General features: G+C 45.3%; 1 protein-coding gene across 5 annotated transcripts in view; it reads right to left on the bottom strand.

Annotated features, from left to right (window-relative positions):
• Positions 1 to 25,157, bottom strand: part of NAV2 (neuron navigator 2) — an 830,108-nt gene that overhangs the window by 345,308 nt on the left and 459,643 nt on the right. For all 5 annotated transcript variants that reach the window (XM_078684226.1, XM_078684230.1, XM_078684229.1 and 2 more), the window contains exon 6: positions 18,276 to 18,424. In XM_078684226.1, coding sequence (XP_078540352.1) covers positions 18,276 to 18,424 — 149 coding nt within the window. The remainder of the gene's footprint in view (positions 1 to 18,275; positions 18,425 to 25,157) is intronic.

Below are 25,157 nucleotides of genomic sequence, written 5' to 3' on the forward strand. Positions count from 1 at the left end.
TGAAGAAACCTTTCTAAAACTTGAGCTTCTTTCTGCTATTTTGTTTCAAAGACATTTACATGTGGCAGGAACCAGCAGGTCGTTATCTGTAGGCCTCCGATCAGTTTTATACACTTCGCTCTAATCGGCAAGTCTCCCCAAGGCAGGCCCTATAAGTGGAGCAGGCATACATACAGTCATCCGTGAGCAAGCAGTGGACAGCGATTCATTGCAATTGTGGGTCAACAAACTTTCAAATGTTCACCCCTGCTGCCAGTGTTCAATCAGATAACGTGTTCAGTGCAGCAAGGGCAGGCCATGTCTGTTTATCTCTAATGCAGGGAGTCTGCTTTTACTTTAAATGCTAAACAGAAAAATAACAGTACAGGCACTAAGCGATACCGTTTTACAGGCTGGAAAGAGTTGCAGACCCAACTCGTCATTCATCATTCTGAGTAGAAATGAGGCATCCTGGCAGGGCACTGTGAGGGGAGGGGGTCACCTGGAGTCCTTATAAATCCTCTGGACAAAAGGGCAACATGTTTCCCACACCCTCCAGTCAAGCATGCATGAATAGGTTTACCCATTCTTCACAATCATACCCTTCATACATCAGGGATAGCAAAGAGAGCCGGGTTTACAAACCAGACAAGGGTTGTTATATGTTCCTTTAAGAACAAAACACGTTAAGTGCAAACTGGACATAATGGCAATTAAGCACGTAAGGCACATTTGTGAAAGCCTAGAGTAAGCACACATGCACACAATGGACAGCGTGCTTTGCAACTGACTCACCAGCCACAGACCCCCAAGGGGCCGTGCCCCAGTGAAACACTATGTGTGCACTCTGGAATGTTGAACAAGCCATTACACAGATTACTTGTGCCAACCACTAGCCTTCAATTACAACCTGTCTAAACATCCTCAGGCAATTAAGTTAAGAGCAAAACACACATACTGTTGAATGGTTGTAATAGCATCAGATGACTTCTGGCGGACATGGGCCCTCATTAGTTAATTGGGCATGGAAACCAACTCTGGAAGAACTCAGAACCACTTGCAGTCACACATGCCTCCAAAAAAGGAGAAATAACAAACAAATACATGTTCAACCCCGCTCTGCTTCGATATAAACTGGATGGATTACTTGCCCAGCTAGCTGGCTTCGTGCCCCAGTGCTCAGATGCTGCTAGATTTGTAAGGCGGCACTCAGTTTTGTACTCTGGCAAATGTTGTAAATACGATTTCATGGCCGGGCAATTAAAAGAAAATGGAACAGATTTCTTAGAATAATTTTTAAGGGGTCTATAATTACCTCTCCGCATCCCCTACATGGGTTCACCATTAAGTGTTGATGAGTATTGCACCAGGGCCCGGTTTGATGCGTCAAGAGGGATGTATGACATTACAACGCATGCTTTTACATCGCATGCCTTTACAACGCAAGTATTACAACGCAGTCCATTACAACGCATAGTGCTTTGGGGTGCTGGATAGTGAATAGTTTAATTTACTATTCCAATTCCAGTCCCCGTGGACACTAGGGAAGATTATTGGATAGTAAATTAACCTATTCCCTATCCTAGAGCGCCCCCCAGAGCAATGCGTTGTATTAGTTTGCGTTGTAATGGTTGCGTTGTAAAGGCTCTGCGATGTAAAAGTTGCGTTGTAAAGGTTGTTTACCGTCAAGAGTACGTTGGTCCACTGCAGGGATCTGTGTGACCCCATGCTCACTGTTTCCAGGACTACCTTGTCTACTCAGGCTTTCATCATTCTGAGGTCAATAAAATGAGTACCACTGTCTCAAGTAACAAACAGCCGTTATTTGTCAATAGCGCCAAGAAAGCATGTGGGGTTGAGCACACGCTTCACAGATAAGTCTGTTATCGTTTAGTTTTTGCACAACTATTTCAAATCAACTCCTGAACCCTTTCTCTTCAATAACTATCCTAGTACTCTATGTCCATGTTCTGTTGACCTGCGGTCGATGCAGTGTGTGCGCAACGGTCAGACCTGACCATCTGTAACCTCTGGCACAAAGTCACTCAGCATATGTGCAGGCACGAGAGACAGCCTGGCAGAGGCAGACGCATTCAGTCAATGCACCGGCTTCTTAATCCAGTGTGTCGAACCCAGGAGCTGGATTAAAATACCACTAACAGTGACTCAGCCTTTCCTCTTTGAAGGTTGATAAAATGAGTACCACTAAGATAGATACTGGTGATTTCCATCATATGGTGTACAGATATCACAGAGCCCTTTAAGCGCTACACTGTCTGATGTTGCATACCACCAACAGCCGGTAGGGGCATGAAGATGACACCCCTGTCTGGGTCAAAATTACTTTCTTGCTCACCCTAGTGCACTCTGAAACAGGCGGTAGGAGACAAACGAGGATCCTAATATGTCATCAAGAGATCACAATGGGGTCACCCGGGGAAGCCTTAACTTCAATAACTCACATCTAACTCAGTAGAGTTGAAAATGGAGGCAGAGGGGTCCCGAACAGTCCAGCTTGAACTACGGACGGAAAACAAGGTGCGTCAATGATGGTCTGAGGAACACTGCACACATGCTTACCGAGTAAATCTCTTCAAAGGGCAGCCGGCCTCCTTCGTCCATAAGTACTTTTTGTAAACGGATGATGCACGGCTCTACAACTGCATTAACTGAGTAAGTATGTTGTATGTCAAACCCATGTTCACCAAGTTATCCTCTACAAAGGGTAGTATTAGTAGGGCAGTCTACACAGGCAATGCGTAGCTCCACAGCAGAAACCATTGAGTAAGCATGTTTTATGTCATACTCACGCTCGCCAAGTTATCCTCCTCATTTGACAGCAGGTTATCTACACCCGTAGACACGGTATACACAGACGAGGCGCAGCTCCACAGTGGCTTTCACAGTATAGGCTTGTTTTAAGTCATACTCACTCATGCACACCAAGTTATCGTCTTCAAAGGGTAGCCGCCTTCTACATAAGTAGCCACGTGCGCATAGACAATGAGTAGCTCTCCAGAGGCAGGGACTAGGTAGGCATGTTGTATGTCAAACCAACACTCACCAAGTTATGCTTCTCCAAAGGTAGTCAGTCTTCTGTATCATTAGACGTGGCTACATGGGAGAAATGGAGCTCCACAGTGGAATTCACTGAGCAGGCATGTTGTATGTCAAAGCCATGTTTACTGAGTTATCCTCTTTGAAGGGCAGGCAGCCTTCCGCAAAAGGTGGTACAGTCTACTCCGGCGATGCACTGCTCCACGGTGACAGCCATTGAGTAAGCACCTCGTATACCACACTCATAAAGTTAACCTCTTCGAAGAGAAGTACGTATTCTTCATCAGTAGGTAGAGTGTTCTCAGGCGCTGCACAGCTCCTCAGTGACATCCAGTGAGTAAGCACCTTGTATGCCACACTCATCCAGGTATCATCTTCGAAGAGAAGTCAGTTTTCTGCATCAGTAGGTAGGGTGTTCTCAGGCGCTGCACAGCTCCTCAGTGACATCCAGTGAGTAAGCACCTTGTATGCCACACTCATCCAGTTATCCTCTTCGAAGAGAAGTCAGTTTTCGGCATCAGTAGGTAGTGTTCTCAGGCGACGCACAGCTCCTCAGTGACATCCAGTGAGTAAGCACCTTGTATGCCACACTCATCCAGTTATCCTCTTCGAAGAGAAGTCAGTTTTCGGCATCAGTAGGTAGAGTGTTCTCAGGCGCTGCACAGCTCTTCAGTGACATCCAGTGAGAAAGCACATTGTATGCCACAATCGTCCAGTTATCCTCTTCGAAGAGAAGTCAGTTTTCAGCATCAGTAGGTAGGTGATCTCAGGCGCTGCACAGCTCCTCAGTGACATCCAGTGAGTAAGCACCTTGTATGCCACACTCATCCAGTTATCATCTTCAAAGAGAAGTCAGTTTTCTGCATCAGTAGGTAGGGTGTTCTCAGGCGCTGCACAGCTCTTCAGTGACATCCAGTGAGAAAGCACATTGTATGCCACAATCGTCCAGTTATCCTCTTCGAAGAGAAGTCAGTTTTCAGCATCAGTAGGTAGGTGATCTCAGGCGCTGCACAGCTCCTCAGTGACATCCAGTAAGAAAGCACATTGTATGCCACAATCATCCAGTTATCCTCTTTGAAGAGAAGTCAGTTTTCTGCATCAGTAGGTAGTGTTCTCAGGCGACGCACAGCTCCTCAGTGACATCCAGTGAGTAAGCACCTTGTATGCCACACTCATCCAGTTATCATCTTCGAAGAGAAGTCAGTTTTCTGCATCAGTAGGTAGGGCGTTCTCAGGCGCTGCACAACTCCTCAGTGACATCCAGTGAGAAAGCACATTGTATGCCACAATCATCCAGTTATCCTCTTCGAAGAGAAGTCAGTTTTCTGCATCAGTAGGTAGAGTGTTCTCAGGCGCTGCACAGCTCCTCAGTGACATCCAGTGAGTAAGCACCTTGTATGCCACACTCATTCAGTTATCCTCTTCGAAGAGAAGTCAGTTTTCAGTATCAGTAGGTAGAGTGTTCTCAGGCGCTGCACAGCCCCTCAGTGACATCCAGTGAGTAAGCACCTTGTATGCCACACTCATCCAGTTATCCTCTTCGAAGAGAAGTCAGTTTTCGGCATCAGTAGGTAGTGTTCTCAGGCGACGCACAGCTCCTCAGTGACATCCAGTGAGTAAGCACCTTGTATGCCACACTCATCCAGTTATCCTCTTCGAAGAGAAGTCAGTTTTCGGCATCAGTAGGTAGAGTGTTCTCAGGCGCTGCACAGCTCTTCAGTGACATCCAGTGAGAAAGCACATTGTATGCCACAATCGTCCAGTTATCCTCTTCGAAGAGAAGTCAGTTTTCAGCATCAGTAGGTAGGTGATCTCAGGCGCTGCACAGCTCCTCAGTGACATCCAGTGAGTAAGCACCTTGTATGCCACACTCATCCAGTTATCATCTTCAAAGAGAAGTCAGTTTTCTGCATCAGTAGGTAGGGTGTTCTCAGGCGCTGCACAGCTCTTCAGTGACATCCAGTGAGAAAGCACATTGTTTGCCACAATCGTCCAGTTATCCTCTTCGAAGAGAAGTCAGTTTTCAGCATCAGTAGGTAGGTGATCTCAGGCGCTGCACAGCTCCTCAGTGACATCCAGTAAGAAAGCACATTGTATGCCACAATCATCCAGTTATCCTCTTTGAAGAGAAGTCAGTTTTCTGCATCAGTAGGTAGTGTTCTCAGGCGACGCACAGCTCCTCAGTGACATCCAGTGAGTAAGCACCTTGTATGCCACACTCATCCAGTTATCATCTTCGAAGAGAAGTCAGTTTTCTGCATCAGTAGGTAGGGCGTTCTCAGGCGCTGCACAACTCCTCAGTGACATCCAGTGAGAAAGCACATTGTATGCCACAATCATCCAGTTATCCTCTTCGAAGAGAAGTCAGTTTTCTGCATCAGTAGGTAGAGTGTTCTCAGGCGCTGCACAGCTCCTCAGTGACATCCAGTGAGTAAGCACCTTGTATGCCACACTCATTCAGTTATCCTCTTCGAAGAGAAGTCAGTTTTCAGTATCAGTAGGTAGAGTGTTCTCAGGCGCTGCACAGCCCCTCAGTGACATCCATTGAGTGAGCAACTTGTATGCCACACTCATCCAATTATCCTCTTTGAAGAAAAGTCAGTTTTCAGCATCAGTAGGTAGAGTGTTCGCAGGCGTTGCACAGCTCCTCAGTGACATCCAGTGAGTAAGCACCTTGTATGCCACACTCATCAAGTTATCCTCTTCGAAGAGAAGTCAGTTTTCTGCATCAGTAGGTAGAGTGTTCTCAGGCGCTGCACAGCTCCTCAGTGACATCCAGTGAGTAAGCACCTTATATGCCACACTCATCCAGTTATCCTCTTCGAAGAGAAGTCAGTTTTCAGCATCAGTAGGTAGAGTGTTCTCAGGCGCTGCACAGCTCCTCAGTGACATCCAGTAAGTAAGCACCTTGAAGGTCAAACTAAAGTTCTGTTTCTTCAGAGAGTGGCGGCTGGGATGCCAGGCACAGTCTCCAGTTCTCTTGTCCAATGGCAGCACAGCATGAGTAAACTCCAGGGGAGACTTGATTCCCACATAAAGAACTGCTCCGGTGAAGGTCACTTCTCATTGATGGCTTTTCTGAAATAATTGTAGTTGACAGGTTCAGAACAGGAGACAAAGGCGTCAGTATCTGCTGCACTGGGAACCGTCCGGTGAGCCAGGAGAAGGCTTCAAATGGCCTCCGTGTTCGCAGTTAATGTTTAACGACTCGTTGGAGGGGATGGGTTAAGGATTAAAATGGGGTTCATTTCAGCAACCATCCTGAGTGTTAGCATACGGTAAAAGGCTCTTTGTAATTAAATGACCTTCAGCCCAACATCTGATTACGCTTTCAGACCCGCAAGTCCAGGCTGGGCTAGTAAAACATTACCCAGGCTAGTCAAAATGAACTTATTCCAAATCACTGGGATACAAAAATGTTATTTTAACAGAATGCACGAAAATAGAGAGGTGGTCTAGTGGCTGTTAAGTGATATATGGGGAGCCCTATATTATAATCTCGGCTTCAGCACACATTTAGTAAAATGTGTGACCTTTGGCAAAGGGACTAATCTCCCCTCCCATACGTTAGTACACTTAACCAGATAGTAGGGCAGCTTTTAGTAGCTGGCTGTATTTTTAAAAACTGCACTTTGGTGCTCAATCTATACTCTTATTTAACACAGGTAAGTCTGTGACAGCACTTACAAGTGCCCAGGGAGACCCTGGAGCACTTAGCTTCCCGTCTTCTTTACCTTTATAGAATCAAACATGTATCTTACACCAATGTTATTGTATCAAGTTTACTGCTTTCATTTTTTAGGGGAGGGGATATGGGACCAGACAGGAGGAAATGGGAAGGGTTGCTGATTCTGCCCTCAACCTGTTTTGTTTAATTGGGGTTTCCCCAGTCCTCTACCACCAGCCCATCCCTCAAACTTGTTTGTATTCTTTTCTTGAAACGGTGGTTTGCCATCGACAAAGGCCGACTTCTGTGTTCCCTTGTTTGGCTTTGAGGCAAATTAAGGGCCAGATATATTAAGTTGTTATACAGCCACAAAGCAGAGCTTGCAACAGCAAAACAGACTTTTCCTAGATAAAATCCCACTTTAGGAGTCAGTAAAGTTTTACCTAACCCTAAAATGGGATTGCAACTGTTAGAGATTATTTAACTGCAAGGAGCACGTTTTGGGCTTTTCTTCCAAATGCCAATTCTGTGCCCTATGTATCCATGGTTTGCATCTGTAATTCTGTTTGTAAGCCACTGAAAAGAGACTGATCCTCAAGTCGGAATGATAACTCGTTTTAAAGAGGTACGGGTCTCATTTGGAGAACTACTACTTTGTGAATATGAGAAACAGTTTCTAGAGGAGTTGGAAGTGTACAGGAGATCGCTGCCAAATCTCAGCTAAACTTTTAGAACTTTTAACAAAAAAACAAAAAAAACTGGCTTCCTTTAATGAAATTGGGTTGCTTTAAAATAAAAAAATAAAAAGCTCATTTATTTAAATGCAATCACAGACATCATAGTGAACAACTGACCATCGCAGGCCACCTTCCCTTTGCTTGTATTCAATTGAAGGAAGTTGAAATTTGTGAATTAGTTAATAAATATTGACTAGGCAGGTTAGACTGCGACCCAATCGGATTCTGAATTTTACTAACCAACTTATTAGTAGTAGATAGGTTGCTTCACATAATTCAATACTGGTTCCAAAAATACTGGCCCTAAATTGCAAGCAGTTTTTGGGAGCAGTAGAAAGATATATCTGTCCCTTCAATCGCACCCACAATTTGGCCTATTACTTTTTTTCTAACTTTTTCCCACATCAGGTTTCGTCACGCCTGTGGTTAGGGACCTTAGTCAAGCAGTAGGATATGGGTCTCAGAGGGCCCAGAACAATTAAAGAGAAGCCCAAATGAAATAAGTGTGAAAATATTGACAGCGAGGTCACAACCCTGTCAATGTGGGGTTACTTAAGTAAAAAGTGCCATGGCAGTGAAAAGTTTGAGGACATTCACCTGGCTTTAAACCGTTGAAAGTAAATGTAGGAAAACACTATTATGTTTTGTCATTTCTTCTAGGCCTCTGCTGCCCCCTGCAGCCCCTTTCCAAACAGCAGTTTAGATGCATATAAGAACTGCACAGGGAGGTAAAGTATACATGCGGCTTTAACAACTAAAACAAACAAAGACACCTATGCTACTGGAATAATGTGTAACTGGAAACTGGAGCTGTGACCTTTCTTACATTATTAATAACAAAGACAATATTTACTCAGAAACCCTGGACGGTGGGAATTCGCCAATCTCTAGCCTGGCTGCTGAACAAGTACAGATTGCTGCTTTGTACGCTATGGACTATGGGGCTTATTTTTCAACCCATTTTCATACTCAGAACTAGTGCTTAATTTGAGCCTGTAGTTTTTGGTACTCAGCACCAGCACTTAATCATCAACACCGGCGCTTTTCATGAGCACCAGTTAAGGACACATTCATTTATGGTAGGCATAGGGAGATTAAGTGATTTGACCAGAATCACAGCCGACGCTGAGACCCGAACCTGGTTCCCCAGTTCCGAAGACAGCAGCTCTGGACATTATGCCACATCCTCTGACCACTTTCATGGTTAGTAGTTGGTTCTGTTTGAGGTGGCACTTACAGGACAAATGGGCTGGTGCAAGCTGCCTCCTGACGAGAGCCCCAGCACTTTTTTTTTCTCAAGCCAACCACTGCTCACAACATCTACAATTCACAAAACAGCAGACGTTTCACAACGTACAAAGGCCACACAGCAAGTTGGAAATGAGTCTGAAATTTGCAAAATAAACTTCACAATTGACTGTGCATTGGTGAGTCTGAAAGTTGCGTCACCCTGCAACCAGAATTGTGGTAAAAAAACTACTGATGCGACACCTTATCCCTAAATGAGATGCCATCCCATTCACAAGTTGGAGGCTTGGTTTGGCTGTCACCTTGTCAGTGTGTGTGTTTGGCATTAGGGAAAGCAGACAGTAGTCCAGGAGACCACTGCATGATCCCTTGACGTCATTCCCTTGAATTCTGACTTTTATTTTAAAGAAACTCTTGCCACGTAAAGGGACAAGGGTTCTAGAAAAACTGAATTCAATAAATACGAATGCACGGGTGGAGATGTGCTGTCCCTCGTAGGCTGTTCTCCTGCATTCGCAGGGAGTTGCTAAATTGCTCCTTGTCTTACACAAGAGTTTTTGTGACTTCCTGGGTTCTTGGTTTTAACCTTCGACTGATTAGTCTACCAGGCTCTTAGTAAGTCCCAGAACCTGTTGTGAATCTGTGGATATGCAGGCCCCCAAAACTATGGATTCTCTGAAGTCAGACGTTAAGGTTTGGAGAAGTGGGTGTTTCCTGGCAAGTGGTATAGAGAGGGCATTGTAATGTTGTTTTGACCAGCTTTAACAATGATTGTTATAACCTATTTGAACATCTACACTTTGCAATTATTTAGAGAAGGTTACAAGTGCAACCAAATCTGTTAACTGTGCAGTAAGGAGATTACTGAATATTTTGCAAGATTTTCCAGTTTGGTTTAAAAACGGGGATAATACCTCATCTCTAGTGTGCCAATATCATCATGCTGTATTTACACCAGTAACGACCCAAATCGGTCCAATGACACTGGCAGACTGGGCACCAGTGCTTGATTTGTAAAAAAAAAAAGTGCCAGGGCCCTAGTCAGGAGGCCACCACCCATTGCCCCTGCCTGTGCTGACAATAATACCTACCAACCATGACACGTCTACAAGGCTGATAATTTGGACTATTCCAGGGCGCCCAAAGCTATACAAAGTCAAGTCAAGTCAAGTCAAGAGATTTATATAGCGCACTACATACCCATAGGGTCTCAAGGCGCTTGAGGAAGGGTGTGGAATTACTTGTCGTGGGGGAGCGACCGGACAAATAGCTTGGGAGGCTGGTATTAGTCATTTGTAATGTATAAATAATTATTAAACAACTGTTGGTGTGTTCATTTTAAAATTAGACAGACAGCACCACCATGTGGTGGACTATCATAAGTACTGGGGCTGATAATTAAGTGCTGGTGCCGAGCATCGGAAACCACTGGCTCAAATTAAGCACTGAATTGGGCTCTAAAAGTAGGGCTGCCTCTATATTGAACTGCAAATGTTTCACCACCAGAGAACTTGGAGACCAAATCCAGATGATCGGTGGATTTGCAGATCTTCAAGAGTAGCAGGGCAAGAGACTACTTCAAACCAGAATGTCAACCCTGGTCAGCTTGCAGCAATGAACAACCTTCTGTTCAATTCAGATATTTTTCTGTAATCCTAAGCAGAGCTTAGCCGCGCTAAAAAGCAATTCTGATCAGAAATGCGACTTGCAACACTGTACAATCCGCCAGCATGGCTGCTGTCATAAATAGGTGTCTAGAGGGGTCGGTAGAAGCCACTTTCGCCTACAGTTCCTTTCAAGGCTCTCCCTTGCTTGTCATACAGCTTGGGCCATCTGGTAAGGTTTCCCACCCTGGAAACACTTTCAAAAATACTTGTGTGAAAGTCTGCTGTAAGCACCTATTATAATGGGAAAGGAAAGCAAACACTACTATGGAGGTGACGTGGAAGGGGGTTTACAACACTAATTGCTATTCCTGGAAAGAAAATAAACAAGGATTAGCTTAGCACATACATCTCAGTTTATTGTGATAACACATGCAGTGTTCACACATCTGGATGAGACTCTTGACAGTTAGGCAGCAGTAGCCAAGAGAAAGTGTTGTAGTTGTGAAGTACTTCCTCGGTTAGTGCAATGCAAGCACTGGAGCGGTGGCGGAAGGATACACCTAATAATCAGCTATCAGCATTCAATGAGAAATGAATAGTCAGACCTCTGGGTGCAGCAATATGTGGCTTACAAAGTCTCCAGCCAATGGTAGAAAGGATTTCTTCCAAGGAAGCCAATGGCTGAATGAGAAGAACCCAAAGGCCACTCTATGTACGTTGCCATCACTAGCGCTGTCAAAACCCAGACTCCAAAAAATCTACAACAGTTGAAGGAAGAAACCTGCTGCAGCAAATATACTCCCCTTCGCATTATGAAGATGGCCATATGCTTCTGACCAGTAGACACCACATAGCTGGAAACGAGCCAAATAGTTTTATAGCGCCGAGTTATCTGAAGTGTAAAGGTTTTATTTTCTGACAGCATACTTTGAAAGCTGCCTGACCTCCCCACCGCGGGGGCAGGAGCTTGGGTTACTTCAAGCGACGACAGACCGCAATGAATCCCTCGGCAACAAAGTGTCATATTTATAGATCAAGTGCCTGCCTATAAACCACACCGAGCAGCTGCAGAGCCCAGGCTGGCATACGGCTCGAGCCACCGGCATTCCTCGCCAGCCAATGGCATCGCACGCTCTCGGCGCCGCCATCAGCGCTCTGACGTCACGAATAGCGCGCGGTGAGGGAGAAGGCATGGCTCCCCGGAAATGGACCGGGCAACCATCAGCAAAAGTGGAGAAGGGCAATGTCTGGAATACACAAACGCTGCTATTTCAGTAAACACAGGGTACCTCAATTTCTACTCATTTAAACATCCTTATAAATCGCCATTGCTTGTTCCATTGTGCCACCCAAAGTAGGGTGACCAGTTGGTGCGACCCAAAAACCGGGACATTTCGCAAAAATAGAGGAAGGACTACAAATTGACATCCATAAAGTGGCAAAGAATGACAGCCTTCATCCTCATAGAAACACAGAAGAGGCAATAAGAAAACATATAAAATGTAATTTTTTAAACCAGCATGATACCTGTTAATTAAATTGCCTACCCATAACAGCTGCTTACTAGCCCTGCTTTGGAACACCTAAAAAAGTGCCTTTCACTGTTTTCATTTTACCCTCTCAAAAAAACGGGACATGAGCCACTTTTACCGAAAGTTGGAAACCCGGGACGGTCCGGGCAAATCCGGGATGCCTGGGCACCCTACCCAAATGGATTTCTAATACTTTCAGAAATGGCGGCAATTCACTGAAATGACGGGAGGAGGGTGTGACTTTGAATACACTTTAGTGTCACAAGAAGCAACCATTAACCTTGATGATGGGCCTGTAGAAATTCGTGTTTTTTAAAACATTTGTTAGATGCTTATGACTATTACAGCACGTTTATTAAATTTACAGAATGTAATAACAGGCAACCCTGGGCCTGAACTGGCACCAAGACAGCTATCCATAACTTATTTGAGCAGAATCTAAGGCGCAGAATCTAAGGCACAGTCCTAACCTGGTCAGATACAGCCATTGTATGCCCGGGCACAACGCATGCCAAATAAAACCTCAGATACCTATGTACACCAAGCCAAACTCACATGACATATAAAACCTCACATGCTCTTTTTTTCCATCAGATGCCAGTTTCAGCCTTCAACGCCTTATAACGCCTCATATACCAAGCAACATTCTCTCATGCTCAGGTACAGCCCCGCTACCATCATCATATGCCACGCTACAGCCTCACATGCCAATGTACTGCAGTGATATGTCAGGGGCAGCCTTATATGACAATGGACAGCCATCGAGTATAGGTACAGGCTCATGGGCCTGACTGCGCTCCCAAATATATCCATGCATTGCCTCTTTATATACATATATATAAACGCACACATATACATAACAAAATCATATAAAAGCATATTATCTATATATAAACATATATGTAACTTTTATAATTAATAATATACACATTGTTAAATAAGATACGCTTTTAAGTCTTTCTTCTTTTATAAGTCGTTGTACAACACTTGAAGCCTTTCGGAATGTCTCCAAGTACAAACACGCACCTTCTACTTGCAATTCATGATGCCTTAATTTACCTTAAGACATCATTTGCAACGTTTACATCCTATTACATTTCTAAAACCTCCAAACTCAAGGCCTCATTATAACATCTTGCAAATTCAGAAACATTCAAGTCTCGCACTGCTACAAGCTACTCTCCACGTAGTAGCTCATCTGGTGCAAAATGGCTAATTACTTCAACATCCTCCCTTTTAAGGGAACTGCACTGGCTCACATTTGATGTCAGAATTAACCCCCAAACCTCTGTATCACATACAAAAGTATCTATATTGGTCTACCGAGCTATATGACAGGAAATTATACACCGCCGGAGATCAACAGGCAGCAGGCGCAAGTCACACCCCTAAATTCCAAAAGCTAAAAAAAGAAAAAACACTGAATTAACTTTTCTGTAACATGGGACCAATAACTTTGAACCTTCTGTGTGAAGAACTAATGCCTCATTTAGAGTTTGAGGTACACAGTACTCCAATGCAAATAAGCAGAGTATTATGTCCACCAAGCCATGTCCTCCAAACCCAGGTGCCATGCCTCCTTTACAGATGGGCAGACCTTAAGATTCGTTGATGGAGCCTCCACTGGCTCTGTCAACTGAAAGCTCCCTCCACAAAGTAGGGACCATCAGTGGAAAGAGAGTACACCGCGCCATATGTACGGTGGACAGCGCAATGTCTTTTCTGTCTGTTACGACAAGGAAAAACATGGCTGTGAGGGACAGAAGAAAACAATAATGACGTCCACACCCTAGGAGAAAATTGCAAGAGTGTGGAGGTCGTTAATTTTTGTTTTTCCAGAAACAAATTCCCATTTTAGTAGTTGAAAAACAACAAATTTGGCAAAGTTTGGTTAACGCCAGTCAGAATAGACGGTGGACGACCACAAAACCTTCTGTACATCTAAATTTGGCAGACAGTAGTCCTTTAGAGTGACAGCAGCAATGTCCTTGGAGTCCTAGCCATCAGACCATAATCAGGCCCCAAGACTTAATCCAGACCAGTACAGCCCCGAAGACCACCCCTTTTAAATGTGCTTATAGATTAACTGACTCCCCTCTTTCCCAGCCCAGCCCTTTCTACGCTTCAGCCATCAAGTCTACACTACACTACATTACTATTTATACACATTGAGTGCTCAACGGTTCACACTGTACACAGTCTGTAATATAAAAAGAGCCACCAAGTGAGCTCGAAAGATTCACATTGAAAAAAAGATATAAATAAATGTTCACAAACCAATGCTTGTATGCACGGATCATATTCATAGCATATGTATTCATAGATATATTACAACGTCGATAATTTGATAACATCCTCTATCTGCATCCATGTCTCACTAATAGCACATTTACTTGTATATATGAAGCATGTTCCTTTCACTTTGGATGCCAGGAAGTTACTTTGATTAAACAGTATAAATGAACTAGCTAATATACTTTTGAATTAGACTCCATCTCTTATCAGAGCGAAGGGCAATTCATCTTTGAATAATTCTAACAACTAGCGAACGGGTCCACCAGGAAATAAACAATGTAGAAGTCTCCCCTTTTGACATCTATAGTGCACGTAGGGTCAAATATCTCAACAGGCATTTGCCTCTGTCCTACCTCTTACCATACTGTAAATAGCCATTTTACCTGTACCGATGGGTTATCCTCAAGACTGTGGTCAAGGGTCACCTACTTAAACTGAATACTGAGAATTGAAACATAGAGACAGCTCACTCTGTAACCTTATTCACCATTAGGAATGTCTAAGTCACAGTATTGGAATCCACCCACATATCTTGCATGGGTTTTCTCATAATAGAACAGATTTTTGAAGATGACCCGGGCAAATCTTACATCAGCTCTGGTGTAAGCATTCACAGGATCAGTTTTGGTAACTAGGTGTGCTAGCCTCGCAGAACTGCAGCATTGGAATATTCCAATTAAGTGCAGTAGATGCTTTTGACTATAGAGAATAAGTTCTGATTAATTGTGGGGCAATTTAAAGGTGGAACAAAAATAAACAGAGTGTAACTGATGGCAAGTATCAAGCCCTTTTCTTGTTTCTTTCCTCCTAGTTTTTCATCAGTGTTTGTAAGATAGGTCTTAACATTTGCCATGCTGTGTGACTATATGAGGAGAGCGGATGGGGAGAGATGTAGCCTTAGGGCTAGAGCAGTCGACCCTGAAGCTGGGGAACCGGGTTCGAGTCTCGGCAACAACGCTCAACATCCTGTGATTCTGGACAAATCACTTACCCTCACCATGCCTAACAAAAATGAATGTGTCCATCTGTAATGCAACTGGTGCTCATGTAAAGCGCTCTGATACCGGATATCCTCAGGTCTAGTACGCGCTATATAAAACTCTGGAGAGAAAAAATGAGTAGTTAATGTTTCCATTACTGACATTTTTTTTCTTACACGTTGGTCTTTAAAAAAATAAATATTGTCTTTCCCATCAAGGCTGCACCTTGACATTCTAATTGGTCCTGGTACTCCCTGTAAGTGGGGTCAGGCCAGCACTATGACAGAGGTGAGAGAACCTCAAATGTATAGAATGACAAGCAGGGACTGACAGGGTGGCCTAGAGTTCAAAGTGGGAAGGCAGGTTACAACTAATGGGAAATAAAAGAGATATTCTGGTAACTGCCAGGGCTGGAAGAAAGAACAAGGAAGAAAAAACAAACTATCCAGTCAAACTAAGAGCAAGATAGTACCCTACCTACCAACGTTATGAACCGGAAGACTGTGGTTGTAGCATTTACATCAAACGTTTTGTTATCTTGAGTATTCTTATCACAATTAAATATTGAAAGAAATCTAAAGAAATAAACTACAATGCTTCCATGTAACCAGGTTTGATAACTGTAATCTCAGCCAGAGTGACGTTCTACCAGAGTGGGATTTCGCAGTTTTTCACAAACCCGCTGTAGTCCGGCCCGTGATATTTTCCACTGATTCAGAGGTTTTGTCCTGTCGGTTATACTTTCGACTCATGTTTGCTGTTGATACCTTTGTATACAATGCACAGTGACAACATTCAAATCCTAATTCTGAATTTCCATTTGAATAAATGTACAGCATAAAGTTTGTAAATTGCTATATTATAAAAGACTTATCAACTGGGTATGAGGTAAAGACAATGAAACCTATTGCATACATTAGTAAAGTGTATGGAGGCAAATGTATAACTTATGTGCGCATGTGTACCACAACCTCCCAACCGTTGGAAGATACACTTACCCTAGAGCCAAGGCGGGCACAACACACACTAGGCCTTCAGCTGGCACAATGTGCAATCATGTAATAATGCACCACCTTCATTCTTTCAGCCAAATACCCTTCTTGTGCACTTAGAGGGTGCACTTGAAGACGTGTTCCACCCTGCAAAGGCGCGTTAGGGCTTTGAAAGGCTCTTGGTAAAACCACAGAACAGTTGTGTTATATATAGCAAATGAAAAGACAACCCAGAAAGACATCTCAGGACACACTTCATTCAAAGTCAGGGAGGTGAGAAAGAGTATTGAATATCCCAGGACGCTACATCAACAAAACAAGAATATTACTCACATGGTACCACACTACAAACTGTTTCACTTCCAGCCTTTTGAACAATTGAAGAAGTAAGTGCCAGAAAAGCTGTAAGGTCAAGAGGTGGTGATGACATTTCTTGTCCAACATGGGACTTTTATAGCTCTGCAGCTTTGGAAGTTCTTGGGTGATACAGCAGTCCAGACTGAATTGAACCAAAGGTGGAAATATAAGGAGTTGCTCTCCAACCAAAGGGAACACAATTTTTAAAACATGGAGGCCATTACGCCAAGCATCAGGGAAGGCCCATCTACTCGGCTTCCTACTGAGGAGAGCTCAGTGGCACAGAGATGCCCATTATAGGCAGAGTTCACAACAACCACGGGAGTAGCAGCTGAGCACTGCGGCATCCAACCAAAGCGAGAACAGCAAAACACATCATCTTCTTAAATACTGTTGACATAAAACGGACATTCTTTTTTCAAGGTGGCTTATCCATGGGATTATAACACGTTTACCTGCCCTAAGGAATATTTTTCTTATCTTATTAAGGAAGGCAGATCTTAAGATTCGAAGACGTTCAGGCGGGAGCGTGCTAAAAGTATGACTTAAGGGCTTGACAGAGTTGAAAGGTATCTTAAAAAACATTTAATACACCCTTGAAGATTTTGGGAGCGATATTGTTTTCTTTAATACTTTAAAATATCAAAGCGTGTAATGAAGGGGAAATACTTTAATTTTAAATTGTGAAAAGCAACATCAAACAAAGAGTCTTTCTGATGGGCATGAAAGCGCGTAATTGCTGCAAATAGTACGGGCGGTTGATCCAGAAAAATGTTTTTAAATGTAGGACACCTACATGCTGTAGGTTTCTTCCCAAATGTTTGTGTAGATTACTGATTTTTGAAGGGATTAAAATAAATATACAAAGAAGTATGTAAATCAATGCAAATCATACACTGCGAAACACAATCCTCTATATAAGAGAGAATACAAACGAGTCAGAGTGGTGGAAATGCATATTAACACAAAACTTTTTCCACCAGTTGAAAAGTTTGTAATGGAGACATCCTTTATGTGACATGCCCATGAAAGAAGATGGAGGTGTCTGGAAAGTTTTTTTTACTCCCATTACACATTCTTACCAGTTTGTTTTGTTTGTTTATAGTGGGTGAAAATAGAGCAGACCACACTGGGAAAGAATACGGAATAAACAAATGTCTTTGTGGCTGATCGCGCCTGCCACAGTCATACCCACCTCAACGTCACTATACTTTCATCTATCCCTTTTAATGCCTGTGTTCCAATCTTGCTCTCGCCCCCCCCCCCCAACTGATCCTCCGCTAACACAATTCAACATGTTAAGTACTTTTTCAGTCTGTCGCCCACTGAAGTTATGAAATCTGTAATTTTGAAATGATCTTTCTACGTGCTTTTCTTCATTGTAAATTAATATCATAATTGCAATTTCCTTATTCCAATTGGTAGCCCTGATAATGCCTCTAATGTTGCTGACCAAGCACAAGATGTAGCCCTTAAATTGTTTCCAAAAGGAAGATTGTCATGAGGAATTATTTCTGGACATTATTATGGTTGGGAAGCCTATTTTGCAAAAGATGCATTTTTTTAAATTAAGTTTTGCTCCCTCTGTTTCACAACTTCATAAAACTGGCAGAACTAATATTTGCTGATATATCAATTAATATGCAGCAGGATTTAGGTTAGAATTAGCTTGCCTCGTAGACAGTTTCCTCCTATCTATTCAATGCATAGCTCTTTTGAGTGGACATAGTTCAGATTTCAAATCAATTCCCTCTGAAAACAGCAGTGGTAAAACCAAGTCGGGCATGGTAGGCGGAGCAAGTGTGTACCGTTCGCGTCACTTACCTTTCTCGCTGATTACTGCTGGGTGACTGATGGGTTTCGATTTGTCGTAGTTGTTGAAGCTTTGACTGCGCCTGTTGTTGGCACCGAGGACCCCACGCGTCTTGGACTCGCTGCCTGCAGCGGAGACCCTTGTGGTGGGACCAGGAAGCCTAGAATAACCAAAACACAGAAGATGTAGAACGCGAAACAATTGGCCCAAATGATTAAAAAAACATGCTGTCATGCCACAACACTCTTACAACCCCTCAGTGTTTTCAGAGCCATGAGGCTTCATCAGGTTCAGGGTGCAGCCGCTCACTCTTCATTCTAGAACATGCTCGTCTTGAACCCAGAAGTGGGGCTTCAATGCACTAGGGCAACATTGGACAGGTTGACGTGTTCCACCAGGAATTTAAATGTACATTTACTTGAACGCCGGGCCATCTCCTGAAGCCAAGCGACACGTGTATGACAGCGCTCACCAAAAACTAATACCTAACGTGCGCCTGCCACAAATTAAATGGGGCGTAAAAAATCAATTCAACAGTATGAGGACCAAAATATTGACCATCAAGACTTTTATAATTGCTCTACTTGCTCCTGATCCCGAAGGAGTTAAACTGTGAGGCCTCCAGCTTTACGTTACTGAGTCAAAGTTGTGAGCTATGCTCCTCCGTGCTTACTAGGAAAACTATAAAAAATGTAGTCCCTAAGCAAAAGAGGAAGCAGACAAGTCCTGGGGCAATGTTCCAAAGCCCTCACAAAGTACATACAACAGATCTTCCAGACAGCGCTTGCGCTGTTCAGGCTCGACCTAAAAAACTAACAAGCACATAGTGATAAAATCCTGCAAGTGTGGAATGGCGACTGACCTCTTAATGCACGTCAACACTTGTGCTTTTGAACGGCACTATAGATTCCTGAGCTCTGTGACAGTATTGTAAGTAGTATTATGGTGTTGCCATTCCAGTCTGCAGATTTGTGTTCATAATCTCATAATTGTAGTTAATCCCGAACAAATCTCTACTAGCCCTTTTCAATGGTGGAACTGCGGCAAAAAGTTGTTAAAACCTGTAAGTTTGTGTTCCTTCTCCTAGTTTTGGAAGTGGTTTTACCCTGCAGCGCATCTAAATCCACATCTGAAAGCAGATTTATACACAGAAAATTCTTACATACTTTCAGATATTGTTACGCTGTAAACCCCATCTATGATTGGAAAAATCAGACAATTCCCCATTCTGTGACTGAGAAAGAAGGGGTTAGCCCTCGTAAATGAACGAAACTGTTTGTCGGAGAACCTGGGTGCACAACTAAATGTGTGAATCAAGCCTCAAGTGAATGCTTTCTACAAGATTAACATAGGCCTTAATTACCCAGAACTAGTTGCTCTTATTGACCATATGGAGAATGAAAGGCTGAATGGGCCCTGGCAGGAATCGAACCGGTGACATGTAGATTACACCCAGTTTTCTGCAGTGGATGCCCCGAGCTCTCTTGCCACTTACGTATTGAGCCATCTCATATGAAACGCCAGTCTAACCAAACCACAGTAAAGGCACCTTTAGCATATTTCCGTGTTTGCTGCAGTAATGCAGATAGTTTGTATTTACTTTCATTTTGTGTTAAGGGAAACAAGGCAATGTTTGGGAACCCTGATTTAGAGCACTTGAGAGCAGACAGAGAGAGGGAAGGGATGGAGATCAGCCATAACAACGCGGGGATTACCCTGCCATTACAACGACTTTCGCTGCAGGGCGCTGTTGGATGGGGAATAGTTACATTTTCTATCCAACACCTTCCCTCCTGTCAACGTGGGCTGGAGTTGGAATAGAAAATTAAACTATTCCACTATCCAGCGCCCTCCAGCGAAAGTCGTTGTAACGACTTTCGTTGTAATCCCCGCGTTGTAATGCGGGGTAAAAGCCCGCGTTGTATTGACATCCAACCGAAGGGATCTAAACGACATACATTGAGCCTGATCCAGAAACTCGTGGCTTTGAAAGTCAAGAGTTGGCTACATGGGTTTTATTTCTTTTTTAGAAGCAAATTACTGACTTTTATGGACTTGACAAAGGATCCCAGGAGCGCCCAAGCAGATCAAAAACAGGTGTAGATTTTCTGGAGTAATCCAAAGTAAAATATGAGCACAAAGTAAAGTCCACATTTGTAAAGCGCACAATCACCCGTAAGGGTCTCTAGGCGCTGGGGGCCGTCGGGAAGTTTAAGCGAGCTATTGCCCAGAGTCACATGGTGCTGGGCTAACCTGCCGCCGGAGCCGGGGATCGAACCGTGGTCCCCAGATTCCAGCGTCAGTCGCCCTGGCCGCGTCGCCACACCTCTCCCACAAAGAAATCCCACTAGGTGGAAAAGATTTGAATGTGCAAATCTGAAGGTATTGAACAATGTACATTTGAGTATTTAAGGTTTTTTGTTTTGTTTTATTGTCATGTGCGGGGAGTCCTTTTCTCCTACACCCCAATATAAGATGTGAGTGGTTCACCCCATTGCCATCATGGAAAGGCTCTTCCAGCAGCACATCTGCATGTGGTTCACAGAGAGGAAACTACCGGCAAGGGTGACATGAATAGCCAGGAGAAATGTGCCCAAGAACACACAGTGTGTTCAAGTGGTGAAGTGGCATCTTAAATCAGGTGTTCAGAGCTGGCAGTCAGTTATGTAACTAGCAGAACACAACGCCCACCATCAGTACACTTCCATCCACACAGCACGTGAAGCACAATCAACATATTGTTCAGTGTTAAGTGTTACCACCAGTTCTTGCTGGGTTAATAGAAAGGTGTAAGGAGATATCCATAGAGCAACACACGAGCATGCAAAGAACAGACCAAAGAGGCCTGCAAAATGGATGTTCAAGCCAAACCGAACTAAAGTCATATTAAGCTTTTCAAACCCAAACAAGGTATACATCCATAGGGGGCAGGTGTACTCTCTCACCCAACTAAAGTGTAACTCCTAGGTGTAGACCCGAAAACAACATATATTTACACCGGAGCATTTCCCCCACTGGTATGGGTGGGTTAAGTGCTGCTCTGGTCCCTTCCTCAACTGGTATGGGTGGGTTAAGTGCTGCTCTGGTCCCTTCCTCAACTGGTATGGGTGGGTTAAGTGCTGCTCTGGTCCCTTCCTCAACTGGTATGGGTGGGTAAAGTGCTGCTCTTGTCCCTTCCCCCACTGGTATGGGTGGGTTAAGTGCTGCTCTGGTCCCTTCCTCAACTGGTATGGGTGGGTAAAGTGCTGCTCTGGTCCCTTCCTCCACTGGTATGGGTGGGTTAAGAGCTGCTCTTGTCCCTTCCTCCACTGGTATGGGTGGGTAAAGTGCTGCTCTGGACCCTTCCTCTACTGGTATGGGTGGGTAAAGTGCTGCTTTGGTCCCTTCCTCCACTGGTATGGGTGGGTAAAGTGCTGCTCTGGTCTCTTCCTCCACTGGTATGGGTGGGTTAAATGCTGCTCTGGTCCCTTCCTCCACTGGTATGGGTGGGTTAAGTGCTGCTCTGGTCCCTTCTTCCACTGGTATGGGTGGGTTAAGTGCTGCTCTGGTCCCTTCTTCCACTGGTATGGGTGGGTTAAGTGCTGCTCTGGTCCCTTCCTCCACTGGTATGGTTGGTTAAAGTGCTGTTCTGGTCCCTTCTTCCACTGGTATGGGTGGGTTAAGTGCTGCTCTGGTCCCTTCCTCCACTGGTATGGGTGGGTTAAGTGCAAATGCTGCTCTGGTCCCTTCCTCCACTGTTATGGTTGGGTAAAGTGCTGCTCCGGTCCCTTCCTCCACTGGTATGGTTGGTTAAAGTGCTGCTCTGGTCCCTTCCTCCACTGTATGGGTGGGCTAAGGGCTGCTCTGGTCCCTTCATCCACTGGTATGGGTGGGTTAAGTGCTGCTCTGGACCCTTCCTCCACTGGTATGGGTGGGTCAAGTGCTGCTCTGGTCCCTTCCTCCACAGATATGGGTGGGTAAAGTGCTGCTCTGGTCCCTTCCTCCACTGGTATGGGTGGGTTAAGTGCTACTCTGGTCCCTTCTTCCACTGGTATGGGTGGGTTAAGTGCTGCTCTGGTCCCTTCCTCCACTGGTATGGGTGGGTTAAGTGCTGCTCTGGTCCCTTCCTCCACTGGTATGGGTGGGTTAAGTGCTGCTCTGGTCCCTTCCTCCACTGGTATGGGTGGGTTAAGTGCTGCTCTGGTCCCTTCCTCCACTGGTATGGGTGAGTAAAGTGCTGCTCTGGTCCCTTCCTCCACTGGTATGGGTGGGTTAAGTGCTGCTCTGGTCCCTTCTTCCACTGGTATGGGTGGGTTAAGTGCTGCTCTGGTCCCTTCTTCCACTGATATGGGTGGGTTAAGTGCTGCTCTGGTCCCTTCCTCCACTGGTATGGTTGGTTAAAGTGCTGTTCTGGTCCCTTCTTCCACTGGTATGGGTGGGTTAAGTGCTGCTCTGGTCCCTTCCTCCACTGGTATGGGTGGGTTAAGTGCAAATGCTGCTCTTGTCCCTTCCTCCACTGTTATGGTTGGGTAAAGTGCTGCTCCGGTCCCTTCTTCCACTGGTATGGTTGGTTAAAGTGCTGCTCTGGTCCCTTCCTCCACTGTATGGGTGGGCTAAGGGCTGCTCTGGTCCCTTCATCCACTGGTATGGGTGGGTTAAGTGCTGCTCTGGACCCTTCCTCCACTGGTATGGGTGGGTCAAGTGCTGCTCTGGTCCCTTCCTCCACAGATATGGGTGGGTAAAGTGCTGCTCTGGTCCCTTCCTCCACTGGTATGGGTGGGTTAAGTGCTACTCTGGTCCCTTCTTCCACTGGTATGGGTGGGTTAAGTGCTGCTCTGGTCCCTTCCTCCACTGGTATGGGTGGGTTAAGTGCTGCTCTGGTCCCTTCCTCCACTGGTATGGGTGAGTAAAGTGCTGCTCTGGTCCCTTCCTCCACTGGTATGGGTGGGTTAAGTGCTGCTCTGGTCCCTTCTTCCACTGGTATGGGTGGGTTAAGTGCTGCTCTGGTCCCTTCTTCCACTGATATGGGTGGGTTAAGTGCTGCTCTGGTCCCTTCCTCCACTGGTATGGTTGGTTAAAGTGCTGTTCTGGTCCCTTCTTCCACTGGTATGGGTGGGTTAAGTGCTGCTCTGGTCCCTTCCTCCACTGGTATGGGTGGGTTAAGTGCAAATGCTGCTCTTGTCCCTTCCTCCACTGTTATGGTTGGGTAAAGTGCTGCTCCGGTCCCTTCTTCCACTGGTATGGTTGGTTAAAGTGCTGCTCTGGTCCCTTCCTCCACTGTATGGGTGGGCTAAGGGCTGCTCTGGTCCCTTCATCCACTGGTATGGGTGGGTTAAGTGCTGCTCTGGACCCTTCCTCCACTGGTATGGGTGGGTCAAGTGCTGCTCTGGTCCCTTCCTCCACAGATATGGGTGGGTAAAGTGCTGCTCTGGTCCCTTCCTCCACTGGTATGGGTGGGTTAAGTGCTACTCTGGTCCCTTCTTCCACTGGTATGGGTGGGTTAAGTGCTGCTCTGGTCCCTTCCTCCACTGGTATGGGTGGGTTAAGTGCTGCTCTGGTCCCTTCCTCCACTGGTATGGGTGGGTTAAGTGCTGCTCTGGTCCCTTCCTCCACTGGTATGGGTGGGTTAAGTGCTGCTCTGGTCCCTTCCTCCACTGGTATGGGTGAGTAAAGTGCTGCTCTGGTCCCTTCCTCCACTGGTATGGGTGAGTAAAGTGCTGCTCTGGTCAGCTCCAGGACACTCCCTGCTTTGAATCTATCACTTCAAGTGAGCGCTGTTGGACTTCACACAATATTGTGCATTTTTCCAGGGCAGGTGAGGAGGCCGGCCTTCCCAGAATGCCCCAGTGCATACGCCTGTGGGGGGTTTCCACCATCATTATGAAGTGCCAGGCAGGCAGGCAGCCAACGTTGTTTTGTATACAGAAAACCCATTACAGCTCAAACAAAGCTGCGCCTTAGCAGACACATACTTTGGGTCAAAGACAAAACATTTGTGCTCCGCGTTTATCTGTTTATTTGATATGTGTCTCTGGGTGGGCCCCGGGTACGGTACGCACGCAGGACCCATTACTACAAGCAGGCGAGCTTGGCATCAAACCATGACCTTCCTACACAGGGTGCAATCTTTACTGTTATTCGTAGCAACGCAGATCCAGGCGAAACACATGCAGAACTGGCTCCATATGCAGGGCACAAGAACTAAAAAAAGAAGTGGGGGGGGGGGGGCGCTGACGTCACAACAGGAAGTGACGTCTCGAAAGGTGGCTTGCACCATCAGACTCATTGCCTCCCCTCGCTCACCCCTTAGATACGATTGCATCAGAGAAGCCAGCGCGTGAGCAGCGTTCTTAATGAGCACCGATCTCGCCCCAGAGAGGCCAAATAGTGAATGTGTGACTCCACTTGCTCCAGTTATCGAGCTCCGGGTAAAATAAGTGGGGGGACGCCGTCCACCCGCGTGGTACCCCTACTCGAGCCCTGCCCAGATGCACTAGTCACAATCTCTGATCTGATGGATGGTGTCGGCACCACCTCCGCTGTGCTGACCTAGTGTTTCTGCAACTTCCTAAATTCAAGCAGTGGCGGCTCCTTCACTAAGGCGCAGGAACATCGCCCCACTGCTTTTTTGCAGTGACACAAAGGGAAAATAAAATAATAACCTGCGTTATCATTTTATTTTCTCCTACTTCCGCCCGCTTTGCATTTGGGGGCAGGGGCAGGGTAGGAGTGGTACCACCCTCCTAAAGTGCGCACCGACTCCTTAGCTGGCCCTCTCACACCGCCCAAAACAGTCTTGCGCACTTCGCATGTTCTCCATTTATACTGCATTACAGCCTACATGGAGAACATGCCCAGGCCCCCAGTCAGCGTCTGAGAGCCGTACCATGGTGCTCAGACCAATCACAACGCTG

Source organism: Lissotriton helveticus, chromosome 3_2, assembly GCF_964261635.1.
Source record: "Lissotriton helveticus chromosome 3_2, aLisHel1.1, whole genome shotgun sequence".
NCBI lineage: Eukaryota > Metazoa > Chordata > Amphibia > Caudata > Salamandridae > Lissotriton > Lissotriton helveticus.